At 50.3% G+C, this 17,177-nt stretch overlaps 1 protein-coding gene across 1 annotated transcript in view; it reads left to right on the top strand.

The window, feature by feature from the left end:
• LOC131883342 (E3 ubiquitin-protein ligase HERC2-like) overlaps window positions 1-17,177 on the top strand; it is a 30,762-nt gene that overhangs the window by 402 nt on the left and 13,183 nt on the right. Inside the window, exons 2-12 of the mRNA XM_059230795.1 lie at window positions 437-1,193; window positions 1,262-1,429; window positions 1,512-1,867; window positions 1,935-2,137; window positions 2,229-2,675; window positions 2,743-12,170; window positions 13,414-13,677; window positions 13,749-13,937; window positions 14,715-15,604; window positions 15,697-16,039; window positions 16,951-17,045. Of these exons, the coding sequence (XP_059086778.1) occupies window positions 437-1,193; window positions 1,262-1,429; window positions 1,512-1,867; window positions 1,935-2,137; window positions 2,229-2,675; window positions 2,743-12,170; window positions 13,414-13,677; window positions 13,749-13,937; window positions 14,715-15,604; window positions 15,697-16,039; window positions 16,951-17,045 (13,140 nt within the window). The remainder of the gene's footprint in view (window positions 1-436; window positions 1,194-1,261; window positions 1,430-1,511; window positions 1,868-1,934; window positions 2,138-2,228; window positions 2,676-2,742; window positions 12,171-13,413; window positions 13,678-13,748; window positions 13,938-14,714; window positions 15,605-15,696; window positions 16,040-16,950; window positions 17,046-17,177) is intronic.

Raw genomic sequence — 17,177 nt, 5'->3', positions numbered from 1 at the left:
AAAACCAGAAATGCGTTGAATATCGGATGTTTGGGAGGCCAAGGTTGGCCCCGGATGGATATTCTGTTTTAGTTAATGCTGGGGCGACCCGTCCGGGATAATCGTATTGTAGTATCTACTGATATGCAGTTCAACCAGGAGGATAGAAAAATATGGGCGGGTAGTGTTACTGTCCAGGCCGTCATTAGACCATTAGACCGTCGGACCAGTGGTTATAGTCCGATTACAATGGGTGGCCAGCCCGTGTAGTAAATAACCGGGGGACTTCATGCATGTAATTCATGCGTATCATAGATGGTTTTTGACATCCTGAATTGTTTTATTATCTTAGAAAGTTTTGCGCATCGGAGATGCATTCATTGATCTACGATGGAAAATGCCAGTCTGGGATTGAAATAAGCCATGACACTGGCTATTTGGACTTCACTTGCTAAAGACCGATTCTGATTTCCCATGGTGCGCGAGTGCATCTTGGCATTCCGGAACCCTTCCCGACTTCATTCGCTCGTTGGCCTGGTTTTCTGTTGCAGATGAGTCAGATCTGCGGCGATGTCTGGATTCGCTCTTGGCCGAGCAAGGGCGGTTATGCCGCTCCGCCTCCGCCTCCACCTTGTTCTCGTCGCGTCTGGGCAAGCGTCTGCTCATTCTCAAACGCCACATTATCGAGCTCAAGCGCGCTCCCATCCAACCCGCCACCCCCACACACGACCAAGCCTTGGATGCCGTCTCCGAGGCTTCGGAGACGCTGAGCTCGCCATCGCCCCTGTCCGTGACTCATCATCATTATTCTCATCATCATCATCATCATCAGTTGGGCTCTTCGGCCGTCTTGCATAATCGCCTCAGCCGAAGATCGGCGGAAACACCGGGCGAGGGCTTGGCACGTCTGGGGTCGCGCGCTGCTTTAAGCTTTGCCTTTGCGTTTTTGCGGCGCGCTTGGCGGTCGGGCGAGGACGCGGATTTGTGCACGGATCTCTTGCAGGACTCGCTGGATGCATTGCTGACGCTGCCTGAGGCCTCCATGTTCGACCCGGCAGCCATTTCCGAAGTGTGGTGGGAGGTGGTGGGGCGGACCACGCGATTTTTGCGCTCCGTGGTTTTGGCCGAGATCTCGTGCGATCCGGCTCGACCCATTCCCAGGGTGGACAAACACACCTCTTTGGCCTTGTTCCTCGAATTTGCCGTTCAGAAAGGTCAGTCCACTTTCTGGTGGAAGCCAATTGTTTGGGGTCAATGTAAGATTTGTGACTTTTTGTGACAGGGACACTTCATACGATGTTGGACGTGGTGATGCTGTTGATCAAGATCTGGCACAAAGACCGATGTCGCACCGACAATCGCTCTCTTTGTGGCGAATCCAACGCACCTTTAGTTCCTTTTCTCAAGCGATTCGCAGCCATTCAATCCCATGGGGGTCCAATCGATGAAGGTGGGGCTTTTCAATTCTACTTACGATAGCTTGGGACAAGTGGGATCAAGTGCTAAATGTCTATGTTCTCTTCTATTGCTAGATGAATGGGATGAGTACGACAATGTGAGTGCCACCAAGTGCTTCTTGAAGTACTTGGATTACCCGGATCAGGAGGACACCTGCATTGATTTGCGACAAGTGGCGGTGGTGATCATGTCGCATTTAGATCGCTTGGCCACGCCCCATCAACCCAAAACCCAAACTAATAGCTTCTACTCGGCCACCAAAGATCTTCAGGATATTCGTTGGCTTGGGAATGTGCCTTGGCAGCAATCTGAGAAGATCAAGCTCTTCAATAAATTGACCTTGCGGCAATTGGTGGCTTGTCGAGACGGGCTCTGCGTTATCACCGAGGAAAAACGCCTCTTTTTCGTCCCCTTTGAAAGTAGCGTAACGGTAAGTGGAGAGCGATAAACAATCTTACTATTTCAACCCTTCATCTATCTTTTATTTTATTCACTAGGATCTGGTGGCGGTGGAACCCACCAAAACATTCGAACTGATCGCGAGTTCCGTGCGAGGTCAGCATATCTCGGCCGTTTCCAGCCAAGGCCCAATCTATCAATGGGAAATGACCAAGGGCCCCGTCAAATTTGAGAACACCATCATCGTAGAAAATGCCCAAGGATTGTGTTTCAAGAAGATATCCCTGGCTCACGGTCACTGGTAAACAACCTCTTGGCCAACCGAACGTTCATCCAATCTGCTTTATTCTCCTTGTATTCTCGTTTTTTCAACGATTGTACTCTCCTTCTAGTATCGGGCTCACGGAAGGTGGGGATGTGTACACGTGGTGCATCGAGACCAAGATGGGCATACTCTGTCGGAATGCCGGCTCCGGGGAAGCCGCCACCACGCCCCTCAAGGTATCCATTCTCTCGGGAAGGCGGGTGGTGGACGTAGCCTGTGGTGGTACCAGGAACTTGTCATCTTTCCCGGAACCCGGAGGCAACGCCTTCTATATCGCCTTGGACGATCGAGGCTCGGTGTTCACTTGGGGCGACGGTGACTACGGAAAGATGGGGCGAGGGGGATCCGAGGGTTCCAAGATCCCTCGACTCGTGGATACCCTCCAATCGGTGGGGATAGAACGGGTCTACGCGGGTGAACAGTGCGGGATGGCCATAGCTCGCAATGGTACCCTCTACGTTTGGGGCAAGGGCGAGAAGTTCCTCCTAGGATTTGGTCTGGACGAGCATGTCCGGTATGTATTCAAATGGTGTTTCATGCAGACCCGGACTAATTACACAGATGGCGGTTTCTTTTCACAGCCATCCACAAATGGTGACCGGGCTCCTTGGGAAGCGCGTGGTTCAAGTCTCGATTGGATCCACGCACACGTTGGCGATCACGGATCAGGGAGAGGTGTATGGTTGGGGTACGAATGACCATGATCAGTTGGGTCCTTCGCCTGAAAACATCGTGAACCTCCCTGAATTGGTGACCGCCTATCCCGGGAAAGTGCCCAACATCATGTCCCACGCCAACCAGACCTTCATTTGGAGCGCGGGTGCGGCCGTGAGCTTAGAAAAGCGCATTCCATTTGTGCTCGAGATTAATCTCGAGACCTTTCAATTCATCGACAATCTTTTGGATGAAGTGTGGGAAGGCTTGGATGGTCGGAAAGAGCGTCCGCCTAAGCAAGAGCACGAGTGTATTGCCGTGGCGTGCATCAATCTACTCAAACTGCAATTGTATGCCATTCTAGTGCATAAGATCCGTGTGCCCTTCCTCAAACAAGGGTGTGCGTTATTGAACTCGTTGAAGAGCAAAGTGGTTGAATTGGCCAGTAACTCTGGCGTCCTTGAGACCATACAACGGAGTGCTCAAGAGTGTCTTCAAATCGGATGGAGTGTTCTTATTCCCACAGCGGATGAAAGAGCTCGAGCTCTGTCCACGTTGTTGCCCAATTCCTGTCCGGATTCGTCCCTGGCCTTGAGCCGAGGTCGGAAGTTCATGTCCGACCTTCTTGTGTCCAGTTTGATGGCTGACGGAGGCTTGGAATCGGCCATTCAAGCCGCTATCAAGATCGAAGTGAGTGATCTCGAAGATTGCATGGAAAAGGAGGCTGACTTGGAAGATAAACCCATCGACTCCATGGAAGATCTGATGACCGAGCAGGCCCAATTAGAAGCCGAGTCCAAGCGAGCACGCGAGGTCTCGTCCAAGAAGTCCACGGCCATTCCCCTGCTCCATTTGGTCAAGCAGCTACTGAAGAACATCAGTACTCACACGACTTCCAAACTACAAGAATTGAATCATGTGTCCAATGATTTAGAGGAGGGCGCCCAAAACATGGTCCCCAATCTGAATCTGCTCTTGCGATTTCAGCGACTTCTCTTCTTGCAACTGTTTCCACCCCAAAACCGAGAGGATCCCGATTATCAAAGAGACGTTCCCGGAGCGTTATCCCTGTTGAAGAAGTACATCCAGATGTTGACCCATCACATCATGGACGTTTTACCTCTGGCCACGATCATTGCCTCGGACAACCCGCCGCATTTCTATCTCACCTCGACTCTGCTCATGTCCGAGCCCGTGGGGCAACTCGTGCCCGAATTCATCCTCCATTTGACGCTCTTGCACTTGGAGAGCCCCAAGCTCATGGCTCAGATCTACCTGACGCCACTCACGTGTTGGCTCCAGACTTTGGACGGGTTCAATAAAGTGGCCCCCGGATTAGAGCGCGAGGACAAGGACGATTTGCTGTGGCCAAATACTCATAAATTTGGCCAGAATAGTGCAGTGCACGGGACGAAGAACGCCTCGGAATCGGACATTCTCAACATCCGACGTGCGGATTTGGAGAACCACAATAAAGACGGAGGCTTGTGGACCGTGATCAAAGGCAAAGTGTATGACGTCCAGGATTACCTGAGTCGGAACACGATCAACGAAGAGCAACAACAACAGCCCGTGGCGGCGTTTGAAGAGTACTCACGATCCTTGTCGTCCTCGCCCTCCTCGACTGATCATCTCCAATCCTACTTTGTGGGCAATTTTGTGGAGCCTCAGTTAGAGAGCACGTGCTCGTTTCTAGACGCGGCCAATTATTCTTCGCCCCTAATGGACGCGGAGCGAAATTTGGCCTTGTTTCTGGGTCTGGCCAATCGCTCGCTCTACATCAGTTCGTCCTTGAACGAGGAGGAAATCTCGGCCCAGCGGTTCATCAAGGCCAACTTTCTACGGGGAGGTCTTCATACCCTGATTTCCCGTGACCCGTTTGACGAGGACAAAGGCGAAATCCCCAGTATGAATTGCTCTCAAAACCCCACGCCCATCTCCACGCCCTCCGATCCAATCCCAAGTGACCATATTGAAGCCCACCAGCGTCCCACGGACACCGAGTCTGGCGGTAAAATTCACGTGGATGGGGACGTGCTCATCACCCAATTGTCAGAGGGACACACGAGCGATCCGATTCTGAAGACATTTCTCCAATTGACCGCTCGGTTGAGCCAGGAGCAACATCTGGTGTTCCATATGAACTTCCCGCCTGATCATCCCGTGGAAGAAGCGGGTCGAATCATGCTGGCTGTACTCTTGAAATACCAAGGGCTGGCTGATTACGTAGCGCAGCTGGTGCTGTCCGAGATCGAGAATCCTTTGGGATGTACCATTCGACGCGCCCCAAAGGTTCTTCTGGAATGCTTAAAGGCTGTCCACCAAGCCAAATGGAAACTCATCCGAATGCGACAAGAGCAAGCCAAATCATACAAAGAGATCTGTCTGAGCGTGGTCGAGAAATGCCGATTCCTTCTCACCAACATCCGACCCTACCATTTGAGCAAAGCGGGCTTGAGCAAAGTCAATGTGCTCCGCCAGGAGCCCAACTTTAAGAAGAGCGTCAAACGAGTCATGTTGAGGAAGAACGACTCTCAATTCGCCGGCTTACTTCGACCCGAAGACTTACTGAACGTGTCGATTCAAAGTCAGGACGCTGCCCTTGTTCTAGAAGGGACAGCAGCGGGCTCGAAGCCAGTTCCGGGTACAGTTCCACAAGAGCTGGATTCACTGGCCACGCCCCAAGTCCAATCCGTTGAGCCCGACGGCAATGAGACGCCCAACCGTCCCGATCAAATCCACTCCAATTCTCCACGCGGCGATCCCGCTCAATTGTGCGCTTCGACGAATGACGGCGTGACCCAGGAACAAATTGGAACGGTGTCCTCGTCTTCTTCGTCTTCGTCATCGTCATCGTCGTCCTCCGATGATGAAAATGATGATGTTGCTGAAGATCAAGAAGGCCACGATGAAGATGTGGAGGAAATCGAAGAAGAGGTGGACGACGAGGCCAAAGACGAAGATTCCAAAAGACATGACTCTGAAGCATCGAGAGACCCGGACTACAAAGCTCAGGAACCGAGACAATCCGAAGGAGAAAGCTCGGCAGTGCCCAAATGCCAGAAAACACCTCTGGTTACAGACAGCCTCTTGGACATTGACAATATCCAGGATGATCAAAGTCAATCTCCAAGCAGCCCCTCATCATCTTCCGATGAGGGCAATCATGATGAAAATAATGCGGAAGAAGACGATGACGTTAGTGAAGGTGACGATCATCAAGACACGATTCTAAAAGCCTCCCCGGATCATGGCCAACGCCGTGGAGTCCCCGAATTCACCGTACCCGAAATGCACAGTGCTGTCATCTTAGAGGCCAAAGAGGCCCTCCAACTGATCCAGGAGCTCGTCGACTTCATTTTGGCCGAAAATTCCGTAAGCATTGGTGATCTGAAATCCGCCTTGATTCATCAGGTGGAACGAGCGCGACGTCGTTTGAGGGGCATCAGAAACATGAACGATCTCTTGGGGCTAGCCTCGAACCTGGTACCCTCGGCCAAATACTATCTACTCAGCGGTTGGCAAGGCCTCGTCCAATACAACGAGACGCCCAGGGAAACCATGTCCCAATGTTTGGAAGACATCAATTTGATCCCGCCCTCCTTGAAGGCCGAAATCTTGATCGCCAATGCTAGTGTGCTGGACTGGAGTGCGGTGTCTCTGGCCTTGTTGGTGCGCAAGGCCGATAGTCAAGTACGCACCAAGGCTCCTAAAGTAGCGCGGATGAAGGAGAGTCTCAATCATCGGGACCTCCAATCCAGTCGAACGTTGCCTTATGCTCGATTTTTGCTCGGATATCTGGGCATGATCTCGGTCCACGTCAATGGCATGGAAATGGGACGACTGTTCCATGGCAAGACCCTGTCCTCGATCCAAACCTTACTCAAGATCATTGGGCCCGATATCATTCACTTTGGAATGCACCCGATGTTGGCTCGCAATCCAAACACGCAAGGGATCTATGCCATTTTTGAGGACATGCTTCATCGCTCTCACGGAGCGTCCCTTGGGCCTCTCTCTGGTGAGGAATTGGCCAAGCTCATGAAGATTGGAACACGCGTCGTTCGAGGCGTCGATTGGAAGTGGAGCCTCCAAGATGGACCACCACCTTCTGAAGGCACCGTGATTGGGGAACTGGGCGAGGATGGCTGGATTCGAGTCCAGTGGGACAACGGGTCCAGTAACTCCTATCGAATGGGAAAGGAGGGCAAGTATGACCTAAAATTGGCGGATCCACCGTTCGCAAGCGAAAGTGAGTCAGACCCCGAGACCGAGGAGGAGGATCCCAATGACATATCAGTCGAATTAAACCAACCCTCTAAGCTCTTGAAGACCATCTGCACCAACCTCCTGAAATTCTTCTCCATCTCATTCGGGATCTTTGCAGAAGAAGTGCCCCAACACATCACATGGAACTTCTCCTCGTTCCTCCGCGATATCGTTGAGCGAGGTTGTCTAGGGGCCAGAGACTTCAAAGGTCGCAATAACTTGCTCTATCAAGACCAGTACGAAGAGTGGGCCTCTCTTGGGTTCATCAAAGCTATTGCTCACTCGAGTGGAATTTGCCGCTTACTCTCGGCCAAACCTTGGATCAACTTGCTCTTCACGATCATTGAGGCCAAGGATCCCAAGATCATCTCCAACTTACCCACCCAAATTTTAGCCTTGAGATTGCTTCGACAAATATTGCCTCGGAGCGACCTTGACCAAGGCCAGATCGCCCAGGTTCAAGAGCGGCTATTCTTATTAGTGGGTCATTCTGCCCTTATGTGTCGGGTGGATGGCTCTCACTATGGCGATCAAGGCCTCCTGCAAAAGGTCAAGAAAGGCCGTGGCACCCGGGTGGCTCTCACAGCTTCTCACTCAAGCTCGATCGTGGAGGAATGTATCCTGCTCCTCAGAACCCTTCACAACTTGAGTGATTGGACCAACAAAATCAACGAATACGTGTGCTTGAAGCTCAGTCTGGTCAACGAGATCGTGGCTGAAATACCAATTTTGCAGATGCAACTGGACGAGAAAGAGGTGGAAAATTTTACAATCCAACAGTCGTCGATCATGGCCTCATTGGCTTTGATTGGCGGCTTCGACCACCGACCCCGATTGGGTGGAATGGTTATCAATGACTCGGGAGAGAAGGGTGTGGTATGCAAAATTAATGTTCATGGTAAACTGCTCGTTCAGATTCTGAATTCGAACGAGACGAAGAAGATCCCCTTAGTGTCCCTTCACAACCACGTGGAGAGGCCGTTTCGGCTGGATAAATTCACCAGAAGCGAAGACGCCGTTCGCGTGGCCATCTCTTTGTTTTCCCTCGTGGCACAAGATTTCCGGATTGACAAAGACAAATGGCGGGTGTTGGCAGATCACTCGGATTCGATTAACATGGCCCTTCTCCGGCAACAACAGCAACGCCTCTCCGTCATCAAAGCCGTGAAAGTGTTTTTCACCCATCAGAACACCCTCCGACAAATCCTGAAACAACCCGTGATGGTGAGTTCCAGCTCCATGGAAACGTTGGGCACCGAAGACCCCGATCTGGAGTGCCTCTCCGGGAAACGAGAAATCCTACTCATTCAGAAATTGTTGGCCAAGGCCACCCATCCGTCGCCGCTGAAGGCGGTTTTCTCGGTAGAGGAACTTGAGTCAGCCGCATTGGCCGTGTCCCAATATCTTTCGTCAGCTGCAGCGGCCAAAAAAGTAAACCTAGGCTCTCCTACCGAGAATGTGGAAGGCACATTGTTAGGTTCCAAGAACGAGTCCAGTCTCATTGTCTTTAGTAATGAAGGTAATCACACCAAGCGATCCAATAGTGTGGGCTCCTCAGGGGGTGTGGCAGGGGTAAGGAGCCTATCAAAACCGGGACTCAACACTGGACAACCTATGCCAGGGCAAGCCGTCACATCCAAGGACTTGAGACGAAGACCAAGACCTAAGACCAGCCCTCCTTCACCTCCACCTCCACCCACGGCCACCGTAAAGCAACTGGTTGATATGGGCTTCCCACGACACGTGGTTGAGCATGCTGCCAAAGCGTTGGGGGGTATTGGGAACTACACGCCCAGTCCCGAGAGCATTGTCGGATGGCTTCTGGAGCACCAAGATGAAATGGACCTTTCAGGGTCCAAACCCGTGTTTGCCTCGAACGCGAGTGACTCGAATACTGATGGTGGTGGGGCTTGCGCCGTTGGTTTTGACGACGAATCGGATGATTCAGATTCCTTCTCCGACTCCTTCGAGGATATTGATGCTTCAGGGGGAAGTGAAGCACCCCTGATTGGTGGGGCTTGTCTGCCGTCTCCCGAGCCGTTCAAGAAGCGGTCGGACTTCCAGAGCAATGATGAGTATGCGATGTACGTACGGAACCATATTCAAGTGGGGATCATGATCAAGTGTTGCCGAACCTATGAAGATGTCCATGAAGGCGACGTGGGCAAGGTGATCAAATTGGATCGTGATGATTTGCACGACTTGAATGTGCAAGTGGATTGGCAAATGAAAGGAGACACCTATTGGGTTCGCTACATTCATGTGGAGTTCCTGTCTCTCCCAGCGGCTCACTTGGCAAATGCGGCAGCCAATTACACGACAGCCATCAAAGTGGGGGATCGAGTCCGAGTCAAGCCTTCAGTCACGACCCCCAAGTACAAATGGGGCGCTGTTCATCATAATTCTATCGGCGTGGTCACCAGTCTCGTTCCTAATGGGCGTGATGTGACCGTAGATTTCCCTCAACAAAGTAATTGGGCTGGGTTGATTGCAGAAATGGAACTCGTTCCAACGTATCATCCAAAAGTGTTTTGCGACGGCTGCCAGATGAACCCCATCATGGGTTCCCGATTCAAGTGTAAAGTGTGCGAAGATTTTGATTTCTGCGAGAAGTGCTTCAACACCAAACGGCGACATCGTCACGGTTTCAATCGGATCGCGGAGCCCAACGGAGCGGCCGTGTTTGCGGGTAGACCCGGTCGCAATCGGAAACGCGAACCCAGTCCCCCTTTGCCCACGTCTGGTCTCATCGAGGAATGGTCGCAATGTGTCAAGTCTATGGGCGTGTCCTCGAAGGAAAGTTGGGCCTACAAGCTGACGGATGGAACCTCTAGCTATTGGCAAAGCTGTGGCACTCAGGGCAAGCATTGGATTCGTCTGGAAACCCATTCCGACATTCTTATCCACCATTTGCGGATCCAAGTCGACCCCGCTGACTCGACCTACATGCCCTCAATCATCCAGGTGAATGGTGGCGATAGTCTCACCAATTTAAAGGAGCTGGCCACCGTGACTCTGACCTCGAATGACAATATCGTGACCCTTCTCTCGGATGTCAAAGAGTATCACCGATACATCGAGATTGCCATTCGTCAATGCCGTAATGGCGGGATCGACTGCAAGATCCATGGACTCCAAGTGGTGGGACGGCGACGAACCGATGACGATGACTATACCAACACCATGTCATTCTTGGCCTCGGATTCGGAGGAATGTGACGACGGCTTGCTGGCCACCAATCGTCCCCGATCTCGTGCAGACGCCAAAAAGGATGTCCATGCCACCAAAGTCTTGGTCTGGGGTCTCAACGATAAGGACCAATTGGGCGGGTTGAAAGGTTCCAAGATTAAGCTGCCGATCCAATCAGAGATCTTGGGCAACTTGAAACCCATTCACATTGCCGGCGGTTCCAAGTCTTTGTTCGTGGTAACCCAAGAGGGCAAAGTCTATGCTTGTGGTGAGGGTACTAATGGCCGATTGGGATTGGGTCACAGCAACAATGTGTCCTCGCCTCGACAAATCTCGGCCTTGTCCCAATATGTGGTGAAGAAAGTTGCCGTCCACTCTGGTGGCAAACATGCCATGGTCCTGACTGTGGATGGGCGGGTTTTCAGTTTTGGCGAGGGCGACGATGGCAAGCTAGGCCATTGTTCACGACTGTCCTGTGAGAAGCCCCGACTCATCGAGGCGTTGAAGTCCAAACGTGTACGAGATATCGCTTGTGGTAGCTCTCATAGCGCTGCTATCACTTCTTCCGGAGAATTATACACATGGGGCTGTGGTGAGTACGGTCGATTGGGTCATGGTGACAATGTGACCCAATTGAGGCCCAAACAAGTCAAGGCTCTGGCCTCGCAACGCGTGGTTCAAGTGGCCTGCGGGAGTCGGGATGCCCAAACTCTAGCTCTCACCGATGAAGGCATGGTCTATTCCTGGGGCGATGGGGACTTTGGGAAATTAGGTCGTGGAGGAAGTGAAGGCTGCAGTGTGCCACACAACGTGGAGAAGCTCAACGGAGTGGGTATCGTTCAGATCGAGTGTGGGGCGCAGTTCTCGTTGGCCTTGTCTCGAACCGGATTGGTGTGGACTTGGGGCAAGGGCGATTACTTCCGACTCGGTCACGGAGCGGATCAGCACATCCGTAAACCCAGTGTGGTAGAGTGTCTCCGAGGTCGTAAGATCATCCATGTGGCCGTTGGAGCGCTTCATTGTTTGGCCGTGACCGACACAGGCCAGGTGTATGCGTGGGGCGACAACGATCACGGGCAGCAAGGTAATTCGACCACGGCCGTGAATCGGAAACCCGCTTTGGTCCACGGCTTGGAAGGGGTCCGTATCTCGCGAGTGGCTTGTGGATCATCGCACTCCGTGGCTTGGACCACGGCCGAGACCACGTCGACCAATTGTCACGAACCGGTCCTCTTTTCCGCCTCTTCGGATTCGTTGGGAGCGGGCTTTGTCACAGGAAATTTGGGCAACACCAGTAACAACGGAGATCCCATCAATGGATCGGTCAACCCCGACGGGAACGCCATTGTCTCCGGACTCGCCGACCCACAACAACTGAGTGACGGAGCATTACCCAAAGTGAAGGCCGCACGACCCAGTTTGTCCCGAATGATCCTGTCCCTGGAGTCCAATACGGCCAAACAGCAAGCCCTGCAACACATCTTGAACGGGTTGCAAATTCTCTGTGCACGGGAATCCGTCGTGGCGGCCTTAGCTCCTCACGGAGGCAACCCCAAAAGTGTTCGATGTGAGCCCAGTGATCTGGACGTCAAGGTCCACTCGTCGTCGGACGAATCCCACGAAGACGGCACTCAAACCTTGAAGGACTCACACGGAGGGGTGGTGCCTTTGGCCTCGCCCGAGACTCCCTCTGAAGCGAATCTCTCCCAAGGGGGTCTGATTGGACCGTCCTCGGGTGGAGGTGAGGCTCCGGCTTGCCCTCAAGATCTTAGTCCCAGTCAGATGATGATGAGTAGCTCGGAGAGCAGTCACGAACTGGAGAGTCCGGACTCTATTGAAGAGATGGGAGGATCCACGCGGACACTGGACGAACGTGAATTTCCATCCCGACGTCAAGGTAAATCGTAAATGGATTGAACATTGAGTAATGAATGGATTTGGGCGGAGGAGGAAGTTGTGGTTCACCTTCCGTGAATCGCAAAGTATGCATGAGGAGCTTTCAAAGTCAACGTGTACTTGCTTTAGATTTGTTTGATTTGAACAGATTAGGTTGCCAAAGTTGAATGGGACTGTGAGTAGCTTTGACAAAATTCTAGTTATTTTCATTTTGGACAAACATGATGACGCCACCCTATTGTTACAAGTATTGTGAATTGATTTTGCATTCTCAGAAATTGAGACCAATAAGCTTCTGGTCGTTTTATATTTGTGTTGAAAATTGACGTCATCTGGGACGTCTAAAAGCTTTTTGATCTCGTCGGCGTTCTTACACACCTTGGTGAGGTCGAAACAACATCACTCTAAACTTGGCCCGGGTGGCATCAACATGCAACAGAAATTCAATTTTGCAAAAGCTGCTCAAAAGAAGTAGCTTGTTTCAATTTTAGTAGTCAAAGCTCTTAAAGCAATGATTATGCAGCTGCGAAGCGAATGCATTTTGATTTTGAAAGCACCTCGTGCAAGTAAAGTTCAACAAAAGAGCATCGTCGTACACTTGGAAGATGATGCGGCGTACGTTCGAAACATACCAACGCAAATGGCGCAAAAGCCGCTTATTTTTTCTTCTTAAATAGTTACAATACCAGTGCCAGTTATCAATCCTTTGGCCGTAATTAAAGTCTATCAAAATGTCGTGATTTGAGGGAAGGTTACCAACGGAGAAGTCAAGAATTTCCTGCTAAAGACAAAACCATTTTGTTTCAAATTTAAAAAGATGCTAACTTTTTTGCGATGCCAAGTTCTCTGTGGCTTTTGCTGAAACGACAAACTATGATTGTACGAAAAAAATTATGGCGACTACTTGATTGTCTTGGGTACATGTTTCTTTGCTTTCGATCGCAATTTCTGTTGAACACACTTTTGGTCCATCCCTAATTGAATAATTATGCTTCTAAGTCATTTTGCTTTCACTTGAAAGGTTAGTTGGCTAGGTCTATTATCGTGATTAAAACTCGTTGATTGATTTATCTCGAGACTCAAACATGGCAGAAGAAAGCTCGTGAATTCCATTAACCTGGTTTCTTTCGGCAATCTAAACATTTGTGAGTAGTGCCATCAAAGGCCTCGAAAGTTGGAAATTCCGCTTGTCTTCGTCTCCCTTGGGATTCACCGATGTTGATCGTTTTTCACCTTCTTTGCAGCCTTTGATGTGGCCTTGTCGACCAACAAAGGCACTTGCAGTCTTCCCCATGGCATGAGCTCCTCAGCTGTCTTAAGTGGAGGGGCCATTCCGAAATATTCCACCAAGAATTCAACCACGCCCATCGTGGCCTCGCCTCCCAAAGATAAAAGTGAGGCCAACATCGTGCCCTCCGGTGCCTCCGGGCATTTGGACGAATTCGCCCGACTTCTCATCCAAGATGATGCCCGGCTTTTGGTCGACCTCCTCAAATTAGCCGTCACTGGTAACGTCGAACTCATCTAATGGAAGTAAAAGCACATGTCTTTGATTGCTGATCATTATCATTCCTTCTAGGTCGTTGTAGCGAGAAATCCAAAGAGTCCTTGTCCCACGTGTTGTCATCGATCGGCATGGCGAATTCCGCCACTCGAGACATGCTCCTCGAACTGTGTGTGACCGAATTGGAAGATTGTGCCACGGACACGGAAAGAATCAACCGTCACCCGCAGCCCGTCACTCAAGAAAGCGTTCACCCTTATACAGGTACTTATGGTAGTATGTATACGTATTTATTCCACAAGTCAAAAGACTCTGTTGTTACTGGATTGAAGCTCGGAGGGTTCCAACGCTAGTTTAGTCCTGACTCCGGACTCCGGGTCCATTGTCTAAAACTGACATTGGAGGCTGAAGTTGCGTTTTATGACAGTTTAAGGCACACAAAGAAACCTAGCGAGAAAGACCAAGATGCCTCATCTCCGTGCACTTAGACTCTTTTGATGGTTAGAAACTTGTTATTTTTGAGCGTATAAAGATGATATAAGCTTGTCCAGATGTTCTTCGAAAAGGTTAACATGTTTGATTTCCTGGCTGTCGTTTTATGCACTAAAGTGAATCCGATTAAGTTGTCTTGCTTTCGAAGCATTCTTTCGTTTGAATGGCGATCCAAATTGAAGGAGAGGAGATCCTTGCCCTCTCCTGCCAATCCCAGCACTCACTCCTCAAGTGCGGCACGAAAGGAGAAGGAAATCTGCTTTGTCAAGTTCAAATTCCAAGATACCAAAGCCTCTATCGGTCCAAGAAAGTTCTTTGAACTTGTAAGCACGCTCTTTTTCTGAATTTGGGGTCTCAACTTTGACATCAGACATCTGGAACCACATCATTGAGTTCCAAAATTCAATATTGGTCGCGCTAACTTTTCGCCTCCTTGTACTGTGTCCTTTCCCTCGATCCATCTTTGGCAAATAGGGGGCTGTTTCGCTTCTGCTTCTTCACTTCTTGATCGTTTTCGACATGAGCACGTTCTATTCGAACCCATTTCAGATGACTCCATGACCACGGGACACGTTCGAATCCCGGGAGCGGATTCGCTTCGCATCGAATTCGATCGGCAATGTTCCACTGAGCGACGACATGATCCTTTGACCCTGATGGATGGATCCGGGCGAATCATCAGCATTCGATCCGGTCGCGAATGGATCGATTGGTCCCAAGAGCTCCGGGTCATGGGAGATGAGGTCAAGTGGAAGTTCAACTCGGATGGCACCGTCAATGGGTGGGGCTGGCGATTTGTCGTGTATCCCGTCATGCCCGCCTCCGGGCCTCAAAACATGCAATCCGATCGATCTGTACTCTCTCGACCCTCCATGGACTTGGTCATGTGGCTGCTGGACTACAGTCTCACTCTGCTCCTAAAACCCGAATTGCATCGAGATCAACATCGGCAGATCGGATCGCGTCTGGCGGCAGCTTTGGCTGCTTGTGCCCAATTGAGCACCCTTCCTGCCGAGCAACGGATGTGGAGCCTCCAATCCTTGCGGAAGCTCGTGAGCCCGACTAACAACTTTGGGTTCTCATTGAACATCTCGCAAATGGTTCTGGGCTCGGTGAGCGATGGAGCCACGTCCTCGTCTAGCCTCTCTGAGGTTCTTTCGCCCTCGCCCCGACCCTATTCCGATACGGCTTTGTCCGTGTTGGTGAAAGGTCTTCCGGAAATGCTGCTCAGACAATATGAATACGAGTATCCGATTGTGATGAACGGGAAGCACTTGCTCCATTCGGCCTTCTTCAAGGAACTCGTGGCATTGGCGTGTGAGGTGGGTTTAGATGCCTTGCCGTGCTGTGCCGAAACCTACAAATGGTCTTGGTTCCGACGATATTGCATGGCTGCCCGTGTGGCCACGTCGCTCATCAACCGGTTGGAATTGCCGCAGGTATGTAGAACCAACCGCTGGATTTCCTATCACCCACAAACCATGAGCTATTGTTTCATGTACTCATAATTGATCGTGTTTGCCCATTCTAGCAATTCGCGTCTGATGTCCGGAAGAAGATCGTCGAAATGTCTTCAGAAGACGAAGAGCTCCTTCTGGATCACGAGAACCATCAGATCTTCGCTCCAGGACACGACAAGCAGCTTCTGTTGTGGCTTCATCGCAAACCCGAGGATTGGACCCTGTCATGGGGTGGAGCCGGGACCATTTATGGCTGGGGTCACAATCATCGGGGCCAATTGGGCGGAGTGGAAGGAGCCAAAGTGAAGATCCCATCTCCGTGTGACACACTCTCGGCTCTGAGACCGATTCAATTGGTGGGAGGAGAGCAGACCTTGTTCGCAATAACTGCCGAGGGAAAAGTTTATGCCACAGGTGAGAGCTCTTTAATTTTCCATTTGGATTCTTGCAACGAAGTGGCACGTTGTGCACCCTTGGAGACGAGGCGAAGGCATTTGCTACAATGGGAATGGCCTCTCAAGGGGTTAATAGATGCAAGGTTTCGTAAACTTTCATTCATTCATTTAGTTCTAGCTGAAACTGAGTTTTAGTTGATTCGTAGATCGCATGGGTAAAAATGAACATCGCTTTTTGCGTAAACGTTCATTCATTCATTCGTTTATTTAGTTCTAGCTGAAACTAAGTTTTAGTTGATTCGTAGATCCCATGGGTAAAAAAAAGTTGAAAATACTCTGTACAGCTTTGTGTTTCGCGTAATCATGATTATCATTCAATTTCGAGTTTAAAAATGCTCGAACCGAGGTTTTTGCCATGAAATGCGGACTGTGAGACATTCAATTAGCTAACATGTTACTCCATATTTCCCTCTAATAGTTCCCATTCGAGTTCCTTTCATCAAATCAATCTTTAAAAGTCGTTTTTTCCGAATTCACCTGATTAACTTTGTTTGTTGGTTTTGCGAAATTGGCAAAGTCCAAGCACGGCAATGGTCAGACGTTTCACGCCCAAAGTGTTCGCTCTCTTCCTTGTTGGATGCCTTTGGAACAACAACGACGTGGGTTGTTCTAAAATCACTTTTTACCTTTGACATCAAACCATAAAGATCGTCATAAACAAGAGCAAACGTAAACACGTGGTTAGTGAACTTGAGTGTGGTTTTTTTTCACATTGTTAAAGTGAGAACTCGTTATAAGAAAATGAGAGGGGTAACTAAGTTCTTGTCCAAAACTTTGGGGTTCCCTTTTCGCTTCCCTTTTCCTCCTCATTTCGTCTGATCCCCTCTCAAGAAAGGCACGGATAAATGATATGTACACCTATCACTCTAGGTTATGGAGCCGGGGGCCGATTAGGGATCGGTGGAACGGATTCGGTTTGTCAGCCGACTCTTTTGGAATCCATACAGCACGTTTGTATTAAGCAGGTAAGTACGCGCACTTCATAGTCTTTTTTATTTAGCCGCCCTTAGAATTGTCGCAATGAAGGTTGACACATTTACATAATTAGACCTTATGTTTTCGGGCTTAATGGGACATGTGATGATGACTTGTTTTGG

This window comes from Tigriopus californicus, chromosome 7 (assembly GCF_007210705.1).
Source record: "Tigriopus californicus strain San Diego chromosome 7, Tcal_SD_v2.1, whole genome shotgun sequence".
In the NCBI taxonomy this organism is placed as follows: Eukaryota; Metazoa; Arthropoda; class Copepoda; order Harpacticoida; family Harpacticidae; genus Tigriopus; species Tigriopus californicus.
Note: the sequence above shows the minus strand (reverse complement) of the source record. Positions and strands in the feature narration are given on the sequence as shown.